Genomic DNA, 18,268 nt, shown 5'->3' on the forward strand with positions numbered 1-18,268 from the left:
TGATGTGCAAGGCCTCCGGAAATTCATCATCTTTGACATACTCACGGCCGTCAATAAATCTTTTGCTCCACTCATAGACACACATGCACGTGACAAATGATCTGTCCTGTAAGCCTTGGTTAGCATCCGGGAAGATTCGATGGGTGTTTTTGTTCAATTTAACAAATTTTTTTAACTTTACTCGTTCCTGTACTATTGATCGAAGCATTTTTATGATACACGGGAGAAACACAACTTGTTCAAATGTTGTGTAACATCACACTATCTGTGCGAGAGGGGCAAAACTTGCACAACTGTATTAGTGCGGTCCAAGGTCAATGTTCCCTTGTTCCCGTTATTTAATGTTGCATACACCACAAATGTACTGCCGCCCGTTACGACCATCGACATAATAGCTTTGATGAGATCATTATCGCTAATGGATGCAGATTACTGACTGATCGTTCCAGGTTACGCTGTACATGAGCTTGTGCCAATTTATTAATTAAAACTGGCAGAGAAGGGCAAAGGGACCATCATTTGGCATTCGTTTTTAGATGGAAAGCCCCGAGAGGTTTAAAGGGATCACAACCTGCAATCCGTGGACTGAGAATTCAGTTTCCATCTGAAATTTCAGCATGAGGGAATTAGCCTTTTAATTATATTTATTGCGTGTGATTGGTTTAATGTCTTTGATGTTATTTTTAGAAAGACCTAACCAAACATTTTCTCAATTGCTTTGTGGGTTTTTGGGTGCGGTGTACATGGTTTAAGCATTTAACTAGTGCAACTTGATGTAACTTAGGAAACAAAAGCACCGTTCACCCCTTGTTTTCTGGTCTAGTCTACTATTAGAACCATGACTTTGGTTGGTTTTCCGGCACATCAGGGGACACTGGATACTGTGGGTTTAGAGTGGAGACTTTTGGATTAGAAAGGAAGATTGCAGAATGTGAGGTTTTCCTTTGTTTTGCTTTATAGACTTTTGAAGATTTTACGAACGACAAACAAGCGGTGGAACACCAGCAGCGGATTGTGGACATCTTACTGAAGGTGAGTGGCACGGCGGCGTGGGCTTTGTACACCGTCTACACTACACGTAAAACATTTTCATCCGGTATGAAGAGGTACCAGGTAACATGCACAAATGGGAGCCCACATCTGCCATGTGATGCTCCACATGAGAGTTCCACAGTACAAGGCGGCTAGTTTATATACATTATAGTACATGGTTGAAAAATAATATTAGAAATGTAAGTAAAATAAATCATCTTATTCTCTAAAATGCCATTGCAATACTGTTATTTGATTTGATTGTATAATCTACACCTTGTAACACTTAGCCAATTAATTAAAATTAAAATCACGTAGAGCCTGATTCAGTGTCACAGACTGCTGCAACTTGTCGCGTCTTTTGCCTTAGCAACGACTGTTACTATACACTAATGCTAGTACCCACCATGCCCTAGTGCAAAGCTCGGCATATCATTGTGTGAAGTCTGCCCTCATTCATTGTCTTTGAACAATGTAATACTGCTTAGTGCACCACCATCGGTTGCACCATAGAAACTTGCACTGCTTAGTGCACCACCATTGGTCGCACCATTGAAACGTCCTCTGCTTAGTGCAGCACCATTGGTCGAACCATAGAAACTTACACTGCTTTGTGCACCACCATTGTTCACACCATGGAAATTTGCTCTGCTTAGTGCACCACCATTGGTCTCACTATGGAAACTTACACTGCTTTGTGCACCACCATTGTTCACACCATGGAAACTTGCACTGCTTAGTGCACCACCATTGGTCGCACCATGGAAACGTCCTCTGCTTAGTGCAGCACCATTGGTCGAACCATAGAAACTTACACTGCTTTGTGCACCACCATTGTTCACACCATGGAAATTTGCTCTGCTTAGTGCACCACCATTGGTCTCACTATGGAAACTTACACTGCTTTGTGCACCACCATTGTTCACACCATGGAAACTTGCACTGCTTAGTGCACCACCATTGGTCGCACCATGGAAACGTCCTCTGCTTAGTGCAGCACCATTGGTCGAACCATAGAAACTTACACTGCTTTGTGCACCACCATTGTTCACACCATGGAAATTTGCTCTGCTTAGTGCACCACCATTGGTCTCACTATGGAAACTTACACTGCTTAGTGCATCACCATTGGTCGCACCATTTAACTTCTGTCATAGTACTGCCACCTAGGTGATTTATCATCTCTACTCACATTCCATGAACTCAAATTTTGTAGAGCATTTACCGTGCCCTTTTAGTTTACCTCTAAAATCTGAGAATTTTTTTGGCCTCACTCTCAAATTATTTTTGGCTGATTTTTTTTATTTGTACTTGACAGGTTATGGTTGAGAACTCCGACTTCACGCCTTCCCAGGTGGGCTGTCTCTTCACATTCCTGGCGCGTCAGCTGGCGAAACCAGATAACACCCTCTTTGTCAACCGAGTGCTTTTTGACCAGGTTGGGATGACCACTGCTACTCCTACTGTATTTTATCTAGAATTCCTTTATGCTAAAATGTTACTTTGAGATGGCCAGACCTTGGTGGGGAGGAGTTACTGAAGGGCGGTACAGTTTTGCTGGTAATGGTCTGATGACCAAAGCTCGCTATTACGCCTGGTCCCTGCACATTACACTTGTGCTAAAAGAGGCGTAGTTCATCGCAATGTCCTCCTCTTTTTTTTCTACTAGGTTCTGGAGTTCTTATGTAGCCCAGATGATGATTCCCGACATTCAGAACGACAGCAGGTACCTAGTATACAGACTGGTTACTTCTCAATGTATGAGGATTGCACGAGACCTCCAATTTGACCAAAATTGGTTAGAATTTCCCCAAAATATCTCAGAAGCCATGATAATGGGAGTAGGATCTTGATTTCGACTCCTGAAGGCCCCCGTTTCAATGTGGGTTGTCCCAGCGGCAACAGACTGGTTGCCACCTTGCCAGCGTACATGTGTCGTGGTTACAGACCATGCAATGGATTAGCAGCTACGTGGTCACCTGCGCTGGTGATGGGTGAGATTCTGTAACTCCTGTTCAGCTTCTGGTTAGGACCAAATCAAATTACTTATAGTCATTGTAAGTGGGTCCGCTAGGATGGTGACCAGTTGCGTACTTGGCCCTGTGAATGAAGGGCAGTGCCTAACTAGTATAGTTCCTCCTTCCTGTGAGACTGCAGTACACGGACTATAGCTCGGCCAATGTAGTCACCTGAGACGTATCTCCTGTTGCTTTCCTCTACTCAGTGCCCCAGCTGCAGGGAAATGCGGTTTGGTCAACAAGGCCATGGGAAATTGGTCAGGACAACCCTTGGAAGGTTTACAATCGGGGCTAGTTAGGGTTTGGTCTCTGAATTGTGCGTTCTGTCGTGTCAGTAGGGATTTTCTGGAATCTCACGGTGATAGAACTGTGTTGAGGTCTTCCCTTCAGCCCTATTTGGTCTCAAGGTTCCACATTAATCAGTAGGAGCTCATGGTTCCTGCCTTGATAAGAGAGTTTGCGGGTGAAGGGGAAGGGTGGATCTATTTATCCTTTTGCTTTATGTCTATAGGATAAAGGAGATTCCTTTATAGTCTTTTAGTTTTATACGATTGTAGGAAATGAGACTGTCCAGCTTCTACACCATCTATTGCTTGTAGGGTTACAAAGGTGATTCCTCAGGTCTTTTGGGGGGGGGGGGGCAGGTTTACAGACCCATCCAACTTGGTCAGTATTGCCTGGGTGTGGAGAGCCCATTTCACTAGGTCAGTGGGGGTCTCATGGGCGGCTGGACATGGAGGACCAATTCCACAAGGTCATTTGGGGGAGGAGGGGTCTCATGGGTGTCTGGACATTTGAGGTCCAACTTCACTAGGTCATTGGGGGGTCTCATGAGTAGTTGGACATGGATGGCCCATTCCATTATGTCAGTATGTTTTTAAGGGCAGCTGGGGTGGAGGGACCATTCCACTAGGTCATTGGGGGGGTCTCATGGGCAGCTGGGAATGGTGGGCCCATTCCACCAGGTCAGTGGGGGTCTCATGGGCAGCTGGGTATGGTAAGTCCATTCCACTCATGGGCATGAAGGGCCCATTCCACCACACCAGATCGGTGGGGGCCTCATGGGCAGCTGAGTACGGGGCCACTGTTGAACAAGTGATGCAAAGCAGTGATTTTCACAGAATTTTCCAGATTTTACATTTTTTGCATCTGTAAAAATATTGGCTTCGGGTGAAAGGTGCCTCACATATTCCAGAATATTTCCCACCCTCAGAGCCAGCTTTGGAACATCCCTCACATTTCCAGTGTCACCAATGAAAGAAGGGGGGACTTTGGATGATAATTTAGGTTTTGGGGTGGTTTTGTTTGCTATGTTAGGATGGCTGTCCTTCTCCTCAAGTACTTCATATTTCTTTTGGATTGGTTGGTAAAAAAAAAAACCCTGACAGCAGTGAGGTAATACTGGGTTTTGAGAGGGTGAAGCTAGAGGTTCAGAGGCAAATTTCCAGGTACCCCCGTCTCCTCACTTACTTAAACCGGAATTAGGTATTTTATGGTAAGTTAAAAATAATACGTTTCAGGACAGGGTTTATTCAGGCCACTGTTGGGTAAGATCATTGGCCCACGACTAGCAGGAAGAGTCAGGTGCTTTGTGGTCAATTGTAGAAAGTCTCCAAATACTGTATTTCTCAGATTTGCGGTTCGTTCACAACATTCCAGCTCCAAGCTCATTGCATTGGCCTAGTGACACCTCCATGGGTGTTCATGGAAATTTATGACCAAACCTCAGAGGTCCATGTTGACCGTTCCCTCCTGTACTATCTCATGATCAAGGCATTGTCCCTGACAATTATCCCTTAATAAACATAACCCATAGTTTACAAGCGTAATAGACGATCTCACCTAACAGAATGGAAATGTAATGTTCTCACTCTCAAAACGTGAGCCGTCCCTGTGTGAAGCAGAAGAAGCCGGCTATCGTTTGTCTAAACAGGCATAGAGACTTAATTGTGACCGTTGCGTTTTGGTGAAGATGATCTTCTTTAAAAAAAAAAAAAAATGTAAATGGCGCAAGATGTACAAGTAGATGATAGAACGATTGAATGGTAATGTTATAAAAAATAAAAATCTTTCCATTTGGCCGCATTACGTCTTCGGACACATTTACTCTGATTTCTTCTTTAGGTTCTTCTAGAACTGCTCCAGGCCGGAGGAGTCGTCCAATTTGAGGAGAATAGACTGATCCACCTAGCGGAGCGAGCCCAATTGTATGACCTTTTCCCCATAACCAAACGTGGGGGGAGGGGGCGGGTAGCAGGGGATGCCGCGAATCGCGGGAGGGGGGTCGCGGGGGTCCCGTGAATCGATGGAGGGGGTTCGCGGGGGTCTTGCGAATCGCGGAAGTGGGTCGCGGTGGTCCCGCGAATCGCGGGAGGGGGGGTCGCGGGGGTGCCGCGGGTGTCTGGGGGGGGGGGGGTTTGCTGGCAGAGGGGGGGGGGGAGTGCGGGAGTAATGGTGGATGGTGGCTGTGGAGTAATGGTGGATGGTGGGCGTGTACTGTAGCCCTGGCTGGGCGGGGGGAGGTAATGTCAAGGGGGTGGGGTGTGTAGAACGTTATACACATAGAACACTTTTCCCTAGGGGGGGTGGATTTGTGTATCCTGCTGGGCGGGAACGTTATATACACAGGGGATGAGTGACAGATCTGGCTAAATATATAAGAGATTGTCTCATTGTCAAGTGTAACAAAAACTATTGTCTGTCTTACTTTCATCTTCTTTCTAATGTCGCCAGCTACCAGATCTGTGAGTTCATGTATGAGAGGAGGCACCTGTATGACAAGATAATAGACTGTTATCTGCTGGATCCCGTCAGAAAGGTACCGGCCGGATCATCCAGTTCGTCTTCTCGTTTTCATTCCATAATTTAATTTAAAGCCATTTCTATCTGTGTGTGCCGGATCTATGTACATGTGCTGACGATCGCCCGGCCACCTGTGCATAGTAAATGGGTTTGTCTGGTTATTCTCTCCCTCTCAGCAAGACGTCTTTAACTACATACACAACATCTTGTCCATCCCCGGGTACAGTCCGGAGGAGAAGCAGGCAGCGTGGGACAAATCCATGATGCATATGGAGGTAGGACTAATGTGGGGTACACACCACGACGACACGCTCACGATGCACATTGTAAGCAAGTCGTCAGAGTTTCTTCAGACCCGCTCACGATGATGCGGGGGGGGGGGCACGACCTGCTCGCGATGTGCACCGTGAGCGGGTCCGATCCAATGGCGACCCGCACCCGGCTGTATGGTCGTTATTCAGATTCTACCTGCAGCAGGTAGGATCTGAATAACGACCGACCGACCCGCGGGACCGCGCATCGGATCGGTATCGGTCCACACCAGGACAGAAAAGGGCCCAATCACCACACAATCTACATCCAATTGGTCGGAATTGGATCTAGATTGAGGGGATCGGGCCCTAGTCGTCCTGGTGTGTACCAGGCATAAAAGAGAATTCAGAATGCAAAACCTGTCCCCAAATTACACTATGGACAACAAAGTCCTCCATCATCTGAAATTGTGGTAACAGATTGTACCGTCATCAGGCAAGCTCAGGGCTCAGAGATACAGGGTTTGTATGAAAAGTAACAAGACCAATTCTGGAAAAAATATTTATTGAAGATATCGCTGAACCTCCAAAATAAGACCCTTGTGCGTCGACACACTTCTGCCAACGAATTGTCCATGCTTGGAAGGTGCCCTGGAAGTCCTTTTCTGGTACGTCCTTTAAGTAGCGCGTCGAAGCTGGTTTGACCTCTGTTACGGTCCCATGACGGTGTCCTTTGAGGGCTGTCTTCACTCTGGGGAACAGGAAAAAGTCTGCCAGGGCCAGATCGGGACTGTAGGGGGATGGGGAAGCGTTGCGATGCCGTTCCGGGCCTGTTAGTCGTTGACTATGAAGCTGGTGTGGCTTGGTGCATTGTCATGAAACAGCAGCTTTTGATAGGCTTTCACTCTCTGGATCGTGGCTAACGTCTCCATAGCCGATTTTCCTAGTCCCACACAGAATTTAATGGCGTAGCTTCAACCGAGCTTAGGGACAGGGGTCCACTAAAACCACCACACGAACCTCAGGAAGCTCGTAGGCGACTGACGCTCGAGGCTGACTTCCCCCTCCATTAAACCCGCCTGGAGCAGGCGCGCTGCGCCGTACAGTCGCGTCAGAAAAAAATAGGTCTCATGACTTTTTATACAAACCCTGTACACCTCTTCATCAGAGAAACAATGGACCACGCGTTTCTCCTTGTCAGAGATTTCACCTGATAGTATACAAGGGAAACAAACCGCACATAGTGTAACACCCAATACTATAGGGGAAGACTGAATCCGTTATAAGACACCACCCTTTTGTGCCCGAGTCCTAAGTACCATGGGTCTGTGTGGCACGAATAGGGTAGGTGTATGTGGGCACTTCTCTAGCGTGCCTGTGTGGAAGCACAGTAGACCTGCATGGACCACACATATGCGCATCACGTGCCTCTCTTACTGTGTGCAGTTATAGAATTTAGGTGCATCGCAGCTGACGTGGATTCATACAATACACAGTAGGGAACGCCGTGTAAAAATCATCTATTTCTGGCTGAATGAATTCTATACATGGAAGTACATTAGTTTTACATTACTTATTCCAGTCGGCTGTCATGAAGATCTCATGGATTGTGCAGCACTGTAGTGTATGGGGAGCAGAGCACAGGTATTGGTAGTAATGTTTTATATTTAAGCATATACCGTACAGAATGTAGACTTGTTCCGAAAGGAGACTAAGGGGGTTATTCTGGTTAATTGACCCCCTCGCAGCGTGTGTTCGCACGCAGGACCTGTGAATATATATTTAACGGACTGAGCAAATCAGAATCGGACCCTTGGTATGTGCTGTTACCAATGAATTTATGGAAGTCAACAGATTATCAGGCAGAAGGAGGGAATCTGTGTTCAGGGTCATTCCGATACGGCTGACCCCAACCAAGGTGTCAGGGCGATACGTGACTGCAGGTACAAATGGTTCCTTTATCATTGTAGGCGGGTGAACATCAAACAACGTGTCATGTTTTGCCTACTCAAAAATCCTTTCATCAGATGTGTCACGCAAAGAGCCCCCGCTAAATATCTGTACCCCCCCCCATCTGCCACATCCCACTCACCGTACAAATGACATTTACCAGGTGAACGGAATAATAGACCTGGAAAATGTGACAACTGTCATCAGACGGCCCCTATACATGTGAAACAAGTCTATGGAATATCTGTGGGTGGTCTGTCCTGAGGTGGGTGTGCGCCGTACCCACGCTGCAGTACAGAGTGATCGGGCGTTGCCGCAGCGAAAACCGGAGTCTGCTGTTAAGTTAAGGGACAGTGGAAACGCAAGTTGGCGAAGGCATCTTATATATACGCACCCACAGAGCTAAAACACCAGCTGATCATTACGGAATCAGGCCCCAAATGTGCTTTCCGAGCCAAACTGAATCACCCTGAATCAGCTGTGAACCTTTGCTTTGAATATGTGTAGACATAACTTTGGGCTGGATATTTATAGGCTTATAAACGGTTCCCTGTATGTTTCCTTTGCTCGCTATGAAGGCAGGAATATGCAGATACATTTCAGGCAGCATATAGCTATGAGACTATACTATTCCTCCCGGGAGAATCGCTGCGCGTCGGCACCAGTGACTGCTATAACTGTACAGTCCGTACGGCGTCTTTATCATCATATTCCTACAGTGCTGATCGCACAGTATGTCACAGATCCTCCCATTGGAAGTTGTGGGGGAGGCAGGCCGCTGGTGTGCGGGACCTGTCACTTATCTGCCGCTGCAAACCCATTACAGGTAACTGCCACAGTGATCACATTGTCATACAGCAGCCAGTTCCATTATCAGGAGGCTCTTGTCTGTACTTAATAGTACGGTGCTTCTTATACAATGACGTTACCATGGTAACCAGATCCTGAGGAAGTGTCTAATATACACAATGTGTGTGTGTGTGTGTGTGTGTCTGTATGTATATGGATAAGGGATTATTCCAGATTTCGGAATATTTCTTTTTTTTAACATACTCACCTGGTCGCCTGGCGGTCCCCAGCTGTCCACGGTGTCCCCTGGCAGCCATTGGATTCCTCTACAGAAGCTAGTCTGCTAACTTGTGATTGCCTCTGTGTTTGTGCATGTGTGAGAGATAGTCTCACTCGGTGCCAACAGATGGCAGTGTTTCATTAACACACAATCTGACACTAGACATAGAGAGAGAGAGATTACATATATGTGTGTGTGCGTGTGTGTGTTTATATTAATATTAATTAATGAGATTAGTATCCTTATTCAGAAATTGGGATACCATTAATATTCTTATGTACAGGTCGAGTCTCCCGTATCCAGAGATCTCTTATCCGAAATATTCCAAAAAACATGTTTTTTTTAGAATATTTCAGACTTTTGCCGGCATCGGCATTTTGAATGCCGGGATTCCGACCACCGGGATTTCCTATCAAACCCCATTAGGACAGTGGTTCCCAAACTGTGTGCCGGGCCACCCTGGGTGCCTTAAATTGGTTGTCCAGGACCAATTCAAGTGATGGTCATTGTAACGGGCCAGATCAGTGCTGACGGCTGCCAATCATGAAATATGTGGCAAATCCAAGCAAAGCCCGCCCCTCACCATATAACTCACCCCAAGGGTGATAGCGAAACAACGGCGTCTAGATCGACAGTCACATGGCCGACCAATCTTAGTCGACAGCATCTAGTTAGATGCCTAAAAATAGTCGACATCGTCTACATCAACAGTAATGAAAGAAAATATTTTTTTCCGGTGTGTATGTCGACATAGGTCCCCATGGACGCTGTCTGTCGTAGTGAGGCGATGACATCACTATCGTAGTGAGGCGATGACATCACTGTTACTAGTAAATGTGGTGTCATAGAATATCGGTTCCCACGCCATAGGTGATGGGGGCTCCGTAATGTTAGTGATCAGCTGGTGACATGTTAGTATAATAACAAGTACAATGAAATGGGTTTGTGGGGTAAGAAGTGGGATCTATCCCCATAAGGAACATTATGTGCAAGGTTATAATGCTCCATCCAGTCAGCTCCTAACTGTCAATTTACATCTCTCACCTTGCACATAATGGGGTAGATTTATTAAGCTCGGTGAAGTGATAAAGTGCCTGGTTTTTAACACCAGCCAATCATTTCCTACCTGTCATTTTTCAAACCAGGCGTGTAACTTCACAGGTAGGAGCTGATTGGCCAGTGATAAAAACCAGACACTTTATCACTTCACCTAGCTTAATAAATCTGGTCTTTATGGGGATAGATACCATATATTTAAACCTATGTTCCCTGACACCGGTTCTCCATCAGACTCTTCCTCTGTTCCGTGTTCATGCTTCAGACTTTATTTTCTTTTGCAAATTCTCCAGCTCACTTTGTTTTCTCTTGGTGCCCGTTAGGAGCTGGTTACGCTGAGTCCAAGCAAAGCCGCTGATTTGGTGTGCACCCACTTCAATGAACAGCTGGACGAAGTCATTGGCAAACTCCAGGTATTGCATATAATCCTATGGTTCTATACATTGTTCTGTGTCTCCTGTCTGATGTAATGTAGTCAGTAATATTACCCAGTCACCTATCTGCCTATAGTGCTTTCTGTTATTGTATGTGTACGGAGTCCCTGGGGGCCCAGAGCTTACAGCCAAGTGGCCCCTGACGTTCCTTTATTGTTATATGGGACTAATTCTGACCAGTGGCGTAGCTACGTTTTGGGCGCCCCCCCGCCGTTAGGGGGGGGCGCCCATACCCACCCCCCCGCCGCCGCCCCGTCGAGCCCCCCCCGGCCGCCCCGCCGCCCCCAGACTGGGAGCCTTGGCGGTGCTGACTCTGGAGCAGAGTGCCGGAATTTGGGGAAGCTGATGACTCGTGATTTGCCCCGGGACAGATTCACATGCGCTATTTGAACTGGCCATCAGTTCCATCCCTTCCGGTAATTGCCCCATGTGTTGAGCCAATAAGAAACCCCTCTCATTTGGATTTTTTATCATACCCTTGATTTATTGGAATTTTTAAATATATATGTTTTTATCTGGAGGATCTGAATGTGACCTACCAGACATTGTTCTGTACCAATTAAATTCTTTGTTTGTTGTACCCCACTGTACTTCACTATATTATTGTCTTTCCTCCGCATGATATTTATCATTACTACGGCGGAGAAGTACCATACTGTATACCTTGAACATACCAGCGCCTGGTCATAAGTTATGTATACCTCTTGTCTGTATCTATCACTGTGAGGGAAAAAGGAAAACCCTCAATACATCACTAGATAGGCTGCTGTGCGCACTGTTGGGGAGCACTTAACTGTATTTGCATAGGTGGGACAGATGTAACATGTGCAGAGAGTTAGATTTGGGTGAGGTGTGTTCAAACTGAAATGTAATGTCAAAATTTAGCAGCCGGTAATTACCCTGCACAGAAAAAAAATAACACCCAAATCTAACTCTCTCTGCACATGTTACATCTGCCCCACCTGCATGGTTTTATCCATCTTCAATGTTATATGTTAATAATAATAATAATAATTATTATTATTATTTGTAAGGTGTTTTCCTCAAATGGACTTTTCTCTAAAAAGATTCAAAAACTTTCCTGTTTCCATACAGATTGGTTTTGGGGGACTTGGAGCCATAGAGGGAGAGGTTTCATATTTTAGGGAGGGTTAAAGTACCAACCATACAGGTCCAAACTGTGATTTTACTGACTTTGAAAAATGACCATTAAGAGCGGATTGGTTGGTACTTTGGAGGCGATTCAGACCGGTTCTGTCAGGTGCGAATTCGCTCAGCTGGTCGATGGCAAACTCCTGGAGCAAATGCACACTCTCTGGGGCGTCGGCTCACTGATGGGCGGGCAGGGGGCGGATGCAGGGGGACCACCCAGCTTTTTATGGGCGCGCCAACCCTCTGCAAACTCAGGTGCGCGTCCTCGGGGCGGGGGCAGCTGACATCACATGACTTCAGAGCCCGCCCCCAATTCAGCGGAAATGGGCCATCTGAAAAGTAAGTATAGACTTTTCAGACCGAAGTGCTTTCGAAGCGTAAGCGTACACGTCTGCTCGCTAGGTGACGTGGGGGTGCGTTCGGCGGGGCATCATTTACATGCTCGCTAAGCAGCAAATCTACAGAGCCTGGCGAGCAGTCCTTAATCAGGCCCTTTCCATTTTATCTCCTCTTTCTCCAAGATGGCCCTCCAGAACCTTCACTTCATTCTGCTGTAGCCAATGGCAGGTTGAATTGGCCTTGTGTTTTGGATCATTGTCATGTCGGAACATCCAACATGCAGATTTTCCTCCAGTATTTTCTGATAACATGCTGTATTCATCTTGCCATCAATTTCTACCAAGTTTCCAGGGCCTTTGTAGCTCACACATACCCAAAACATCAGCGATCCACCTCAGCGTTTCACTGTAGGAATGGTGTACCTTTCATCACAGGCCTTGTTGACTCCTCTCCAAATGTAACGTTTATGGCTGTTGCCAAAACGTTCAAATTTGGTCTCATCACTCCAAATTACTTTGTTTTAGAAGTTTTGAGGCTTGTCTCTGTGGTGTTTGGAGTATTGTAAGTAAGGGATGCTTTTTGGCATTTGCGTAGTAATGGCTTTCTTCTAGCAACTCGACCGTGCAGCCCATTTTTCCTCTAATGCCTCCTTATTGTGCATCTTGAAACAACCACACCACTTTTTTCAGAGTCCTGTATTTCAGCTGAAGTTATTTGTGGATTTTTCTTTGCATCCCAAACAATTTTCCTGGCAGTTGTGGTTAAAATTTTTGTTAGTCTACCTGACCGTGATTTGGTTTCTACAGAGTCCCTAGTTTTCCACTTCTTAATTAGAGTTTGAACACTGCTGATTGGCATTCTTACTTGCTTGGATATCTTTTTATATCCCTTTCCAGGTTTATACAGTTCAATTACCTTTTCCTGCAGTTCCTTTGACAATTTCTTTTGCTTTCCCCATGACTCAGAATCTAGACACGTCAGTGCAGCACTGGATTAAAGATGCAAGGGTCTTTCAGGAGACCAGAAACTCACTGACCTTTTATACATGCACACACTGATTACAGCCAAACAGATCGCAGGTGAGGATGGTTACCTTTAGTAGCCATTCAAACCGTTTGTGTCAACGTGTGTGCATGTTATGAGGCCAAAATCTCCAGGGTATGTAAACTTTTGATCAGGGACATTTGTGTAATTTCTGTTGTCATTATGATTTAAAAAAGAGTAAACACAGTTGTTGGACAATAAATGGCTTCACCCAACCACTAACCATGAGTGACAGAAAAGTTTGTGTATCTCTCTCCAATGCTCGATAAATCCCCCCACCCCCCTTACTGAGTTAACTTTGCAAAACTAGAATCAAGAGTCACAAGGGGATGATCCCTACATCATTATTTACCCGTGAATATACTAATCATTTTGTTGACGTCTTACCTGGACGCAGCTCTCCGTGCTCGCGGCTCGCCGGATATTTTTTCGAGTCGTGCCGAAGCCTGTCCAGCCTGCTCTGTCTTGCGTTTGATGAAAGATGAAAGCCGTGAGACGTATTTACCAGCCTTTGCTCCCCGTCTATTCTCGCCTACCTCTAACCGTTCCAATTGAATCATCTCTGCTGGCAGACACTTAATGAGTTCATTAGCACATTCCTAACAAAGGCAGGTTCCCTTCTCCCTGACCTCCTCCGTGCAATCTCTTTTATATCACTTGTCTCTGTAACTTGCCGCGTAAATGGCCGTCCTACTGTTCTAGCCCCGAGCCGGGTTCAGGCTTCGATTTCTTGCAGATGTCTGTCAGAAGAATGGATGCTTGTTATTTAGCATGAAGACGAGTTCTGCGTGCTGTAATGACCCACGTATCACCATTAGCCTCTGTTCCGCGCTAAGCAGGCGATTCGATGTTAAAGGTTTTGGCAATAAGTAAACGCAGGGCCGTTCAGGCTGCAGCCTCATCAGGTTGTTGTGTTGTGTTTGTATCTAACATGATTTACCATTATTCAGCTGTGTTTGGTAAACAAGATTGTTTATTTTATGTAGGGGGAGGTGTATCGATTCTTGGAGAGAGATAAAGTGCAGCAGTTAGTCAAAGTGGCCAATCAACTTATAGCTGTCATTTTAAAATACTGGGCTAGATAAATACCAAAAGCTGAATGGTTGCCTTGAGGGAATGTCTCATCTCTCCAAGTCCTGATACATCTACCCAACATTGTTTATCGTTATTTGAATTGTTGTCTATAGTTGGGCACACATTAGACGATGTGTACCCAGCGTGATATCGGGAGTGATGGGCACAGGGCTAGCATTGGCAAATGCGTGGTTACTATCCCCCTGCCCCCCCCGGTCGCAGCAGGGGGATGGGGACCTTGCTACCAATTTCCTCTGTTGCCCTGCATGTACAAAGGATGGAGGACATCGCTAACGACCCATCGCATTGTTATCGATAGTGTGTATAAACTATACGATATGCATCATTAACGATGGTCATCATCGTACATTTCGTTAATATATCGTCTCTTATGATATCTCCCTTTATCCCCCACCATCCCCCCGCAGCTTCATCCCCCCACTTCTGACTGCAGTTTTCTTCTTTCTGAATACGATGTAAACTCTTTTTTTTTTTCTTTGCAGAATTCGTTGTTGCTTTTCCAGTTTCTGAGAAGTCTCCTTGACCCAAGGTTGGTAGTGTTGTATGCCATGTGCCGCGGCTATAGGGGTGTACGTGCATGTGTGTGTGTGTCTGTGTGTGACCGGTGCCACCACCAAGAAACTTGAAGCATTAGAGCAGTGTCATCATTTGAACTAAGATCATGTTTAAAGTTATAATACGGACATGCTTTATAACAAAAAACCAGTGTCAGCAATGATGAAGATGGACAATCTGTACTTATCACATGATTTTTCCCTGGAGTTTCTACATCCTGTAACAGTTGCAGGTGTTACCACTTCCAGTAGTTTTAGTTGTCTGCGTATATCCAGGGGTGTGGGGTGAGGAAGTCACAGCGAAGGGGGGGGACCTATACACAGGAACTGCTGCGGCCTGGCTTGCGGTCTCATCAGCACGGCCTTGGGTGCCATTTGGGTATGGGAAACAAAGGACCAGTGATGTTCTTGGGTGGATGATAAGCGAATTGATGCAGGAAAGAAAGCACTGCATTTTTGGAGTAGAGTCACGAGTAGATTGTTGTAGGTGCCGTCTGAGGGTGTGTTCCACCGCGTCACATTGCTGTGTACCACCGCGTCACATTGCTGTGTACCACCGCGTCACATTGCTGTGTTCCACCGCGTCACATTGCTGTGTTCCACCGCGTCACATTGCTGTGTTCCACCGCGTCACATTGCTGTGTTCCACCGCGTCACATTGCTGTGTTCCACCGCGTCACATTGCTGTGTTCCACCGCGTCACATTGCTGTGTACCACCCAGTCACATTGCTGTGTTCCAACACTGCACATTGCTGTGTACCACCTCGACACATTGCTGTGTACCACCTTGACACATTGCTGTGTACCACCACGTCACATTGCTGTGTACCACCACATCACATTGCTGTGTATTTTGCCAGGGATGGAGCCCAGCTCAGCCCCGAGCTGCTGCAGAATCAGCCCCACATCACGGAGCTCTTCATAGACCTCATGTGCCAGTACGATCCTGGTCGCGTGACTGCAATGCTGCAGATCCTGGAGCATTACCGGCTGGAAGAGACTATTCAGGTGAGAACCCCTTGCTCCCCCTCCATCTTCTCTTCCTCCCCCACCTCCTTCTCGCCCTCTTCCTCCTCCTCCTCCTCCTCCTCTACCTCTTCCTCCTCCCCCTCCTCTTCCTCCCCCACCTCCTTCTCGCCCTCCTCCCCCTCTTCTTCCGCTACCTCTTCCTCCTCCCCCTCCTCTTCCTCCCCTACATCCTTCTCGCCATCCGCCTCCTCCCCCTCTTCCTCCCCCTCCTCTTCCTCCCCCATCTCCTTCTTGCCCTCCGCCTCCTCCCCCTCTTCCTCCGCCTCCTACCCCTCTTCTTCCGCCTCCTACCCCTCTTCCTCTGCCTCCTCTTCCTCTGCCTCCTCTTCCTCCCTCTCTTCCTCCGCCTCCTCCCCCCTCTTCCTCCTTCTCTTCCTCCTCGACCTCCTCTTCCTCTACCTCTTCTTCCTCCCCCACCTCCTTCTCCCCCTCTGCCCCCTCCCCCTCTTCCTCCTCCCCCTCATCTTCCTCCCCCTCCTCTTCCTCCCCCACCTCCTTCTCGCCCTCCTCCCCCTCTTCTTCCGCTACCTCTTCCTCCTCCCCCTCCTCTTCCTCCCCTACATCCTTCTCGCCGTCCGCCTCCTCCCCCTCTTCCTCCCCCATCTCCTTCTTGCCCTCTGCCTCCTCCCCCTCTTCCTCCGCCTCCTACCCCTCTTCCTCCGCCTCCTACCCCTCTTCCTCTGCCTCCTCTTCCTCCCTCTCTTCCTCCGCCTCCTCCCTCTCTTCCTCCTCGACCTCCTCTTCCTCTACCTCTTCTTCCTCCCCCACCACCTTCTCCCCCTCTGCCCCCTCCCCCTCTTCCTCCTCCACCTCTTCCTCCTCCCCCTCATCTTCCTCCCCCACCTCCTTCTCACCTTCCGCCTCCTCCCCCTCTTCCCCCTCCACCTCCTCTTCCTCCCACTCCTCCCCCTCTTCCTCCACCTCCTCTTCCTCCCCCACCTCCTTCTCGCCCTCCGCCTCCTCCCCCTCTTCCTCCTCCACCTCCTTTTTTTCCGGCACCTTTTATTCCACCTCCTCTTCCTCCTATTCCTACCCTCCTCCTTCTACTCTTCCTCCCCCTCTTCGTGCCGCTGCACCATGAGAAGGGGGGAGCAGCATTGCCATTTTATTGGATAATATATAACCTGACCATATATATATATATATGTATATGTGGGTGTGGGTGTTAGTATGGATATCCATAGTTCGTTCACCTGCCCTGATAGATCTATTACATACTGTACGGAGCTTACACCTCCTGTCTTTGCAGATTGCACAGAAGCACAATAACCATGAAACCCTGGCCTACCTCTTGGAGAAGAAGGGTGATATCCAGGCAGCTTTTCAAGTCATGCTCACGGTAATGTAACTACGGTAGCGCCGCACCCGCTTATACATCTACCGATATAGGCAGCCGTCATCTGTGTGTAGCCTGGCTCGGAGTTGCACACAGCAGCGTCTGTTATCGCTGATCCATCTGCAACTTAGTACATATGACAAACTCCTGTGGACATAATATAAAGCCCCATACACACTAGAAGATCTAGTAAAAGATATTGCTCCGAAAGAGTTTACTGAGCAATATCTTACTATATCTTCTAGTGCGTACACTTAATATTGTTAACGATGCTGGCCCAAATATCCGAACAGCCAAACACCCAAATCCATAATAATTTCATAAAACTAATTATCACATATATAACCACAGATTCATTCGGGTTGAGTCCTTTTTTCCAGAATGGAATCAGTTCTCAATGATATTGTTCATAAAACAGCATAAAGTGGTAGACAATGGTAATTTGGCAAATGGTTCTCACCGCTGGAGGTAGTTCCAATAAGCAAAATGCATGCGACTGTCCAGTGGTGCTCACTATGATACGGTAAAGGTGGCACGTCACCTGTTGCAGACCGCGGGAGGAAGATCTGTGGATTTAGATTAGTGGGTTATGGAGCCCACACACGCACCGATGCCGGCGTGCGTTGTGGGCTTAACTAGCACACATAGCATCGCATCATATGCCTTGTGCATACGATGTGCATGCGATGCGATGCTGTGCTAGAAAAAGCTAGTACAAAAAGTATGTGCAGCACATACTTTTTGTACTGTGCGATGAGGTGCCGCGGGAGCGCGCACCCCATCGTACAGCATCGCACCACCGGGATCGGTGCGTGTGTGGCCTCCTTCAGATTAGATTCATGCAATGGAGTCCTCACTAAATGACGGTGAAATAACCGAGCCGTTGGAGGTTTGGTAAATGAAGCAGATCCAGGGGTCAATGTACACAGCTCCTGCAATTCAATATGGCTGACATTGGAATGCCCAGAAAACTGTCCCAATGCGCCTGCACTTTTTTTGTAACCCCATTACCCCCTTCATCATCACCCCCAAATGGGCACTCACTCTGGGAATAACGCCCCCTTCCTCCTCGTACCGGGTACTGCCCCAACTCCTAGTGGCACTTA

The 18,268-nt window shown here is 47.2% G+C and overlaps 1 protein-coding gene across 1 annotated transcript in view; it reads left to right on the forward strand.

Moving 5' to 3' along the window:
- VPS8 (VPS8 subunit of CORVET complex) overlaps positions 1-18,268 on the forward strand; it is a 144,655-nt gene that overhangs the window by 63,741 nt on the left and 62,646 nt on the right. Inside the window, exons 28-37 of the mRNA XM_083154376.1 lie at positions 961-1,032; positions 2,351-2,470; positions 2,702-2,758; positions 5,175-5,257; positions 5,784-5,868; positions 6,029-6,127; positions 10,502-10,591; positions 14,725-14,771; positions 15,658-15,805; positions 17,076-17,165. Of these exons, the coding sequence (XP_083010502.1) occupies positions 961-1,032; positions 2,351-2,470; positions 2,702-2,758; positions 5,175-5,257; positions 5,784-5,868; positions 6,029-6,127; positions 10,502-10,591; positions 14,725-14,771; positions 15,658-15,805; positions 17,076-17,165 (891 nt within the window). The remainder of the gene's footprint in view (positions 1-960; positions 1,033-2,350; positions 2,471-2,701; positions 2,759-5,174; positions 5,258-5,783; positions 5,869-6,028; positions 6,128-10,501; positions 10,592-14,724; positions 14,772-15,657; positions 15,806-17,075; positions 17,166-18,268) is intronic.

Source organism: Crinia signifera, chromosome 7, assembly GCF_055691185.1.
Source record: "Crinia signifera chromosome 7, ASM5569118v1, whole genome shotgun sequence".
Lineage (NCBI taxonomy): Eukaryota > Metazoa > Chordata > Amphibia > Anura > Myobatrachidae > Crinia > Crinia signifera.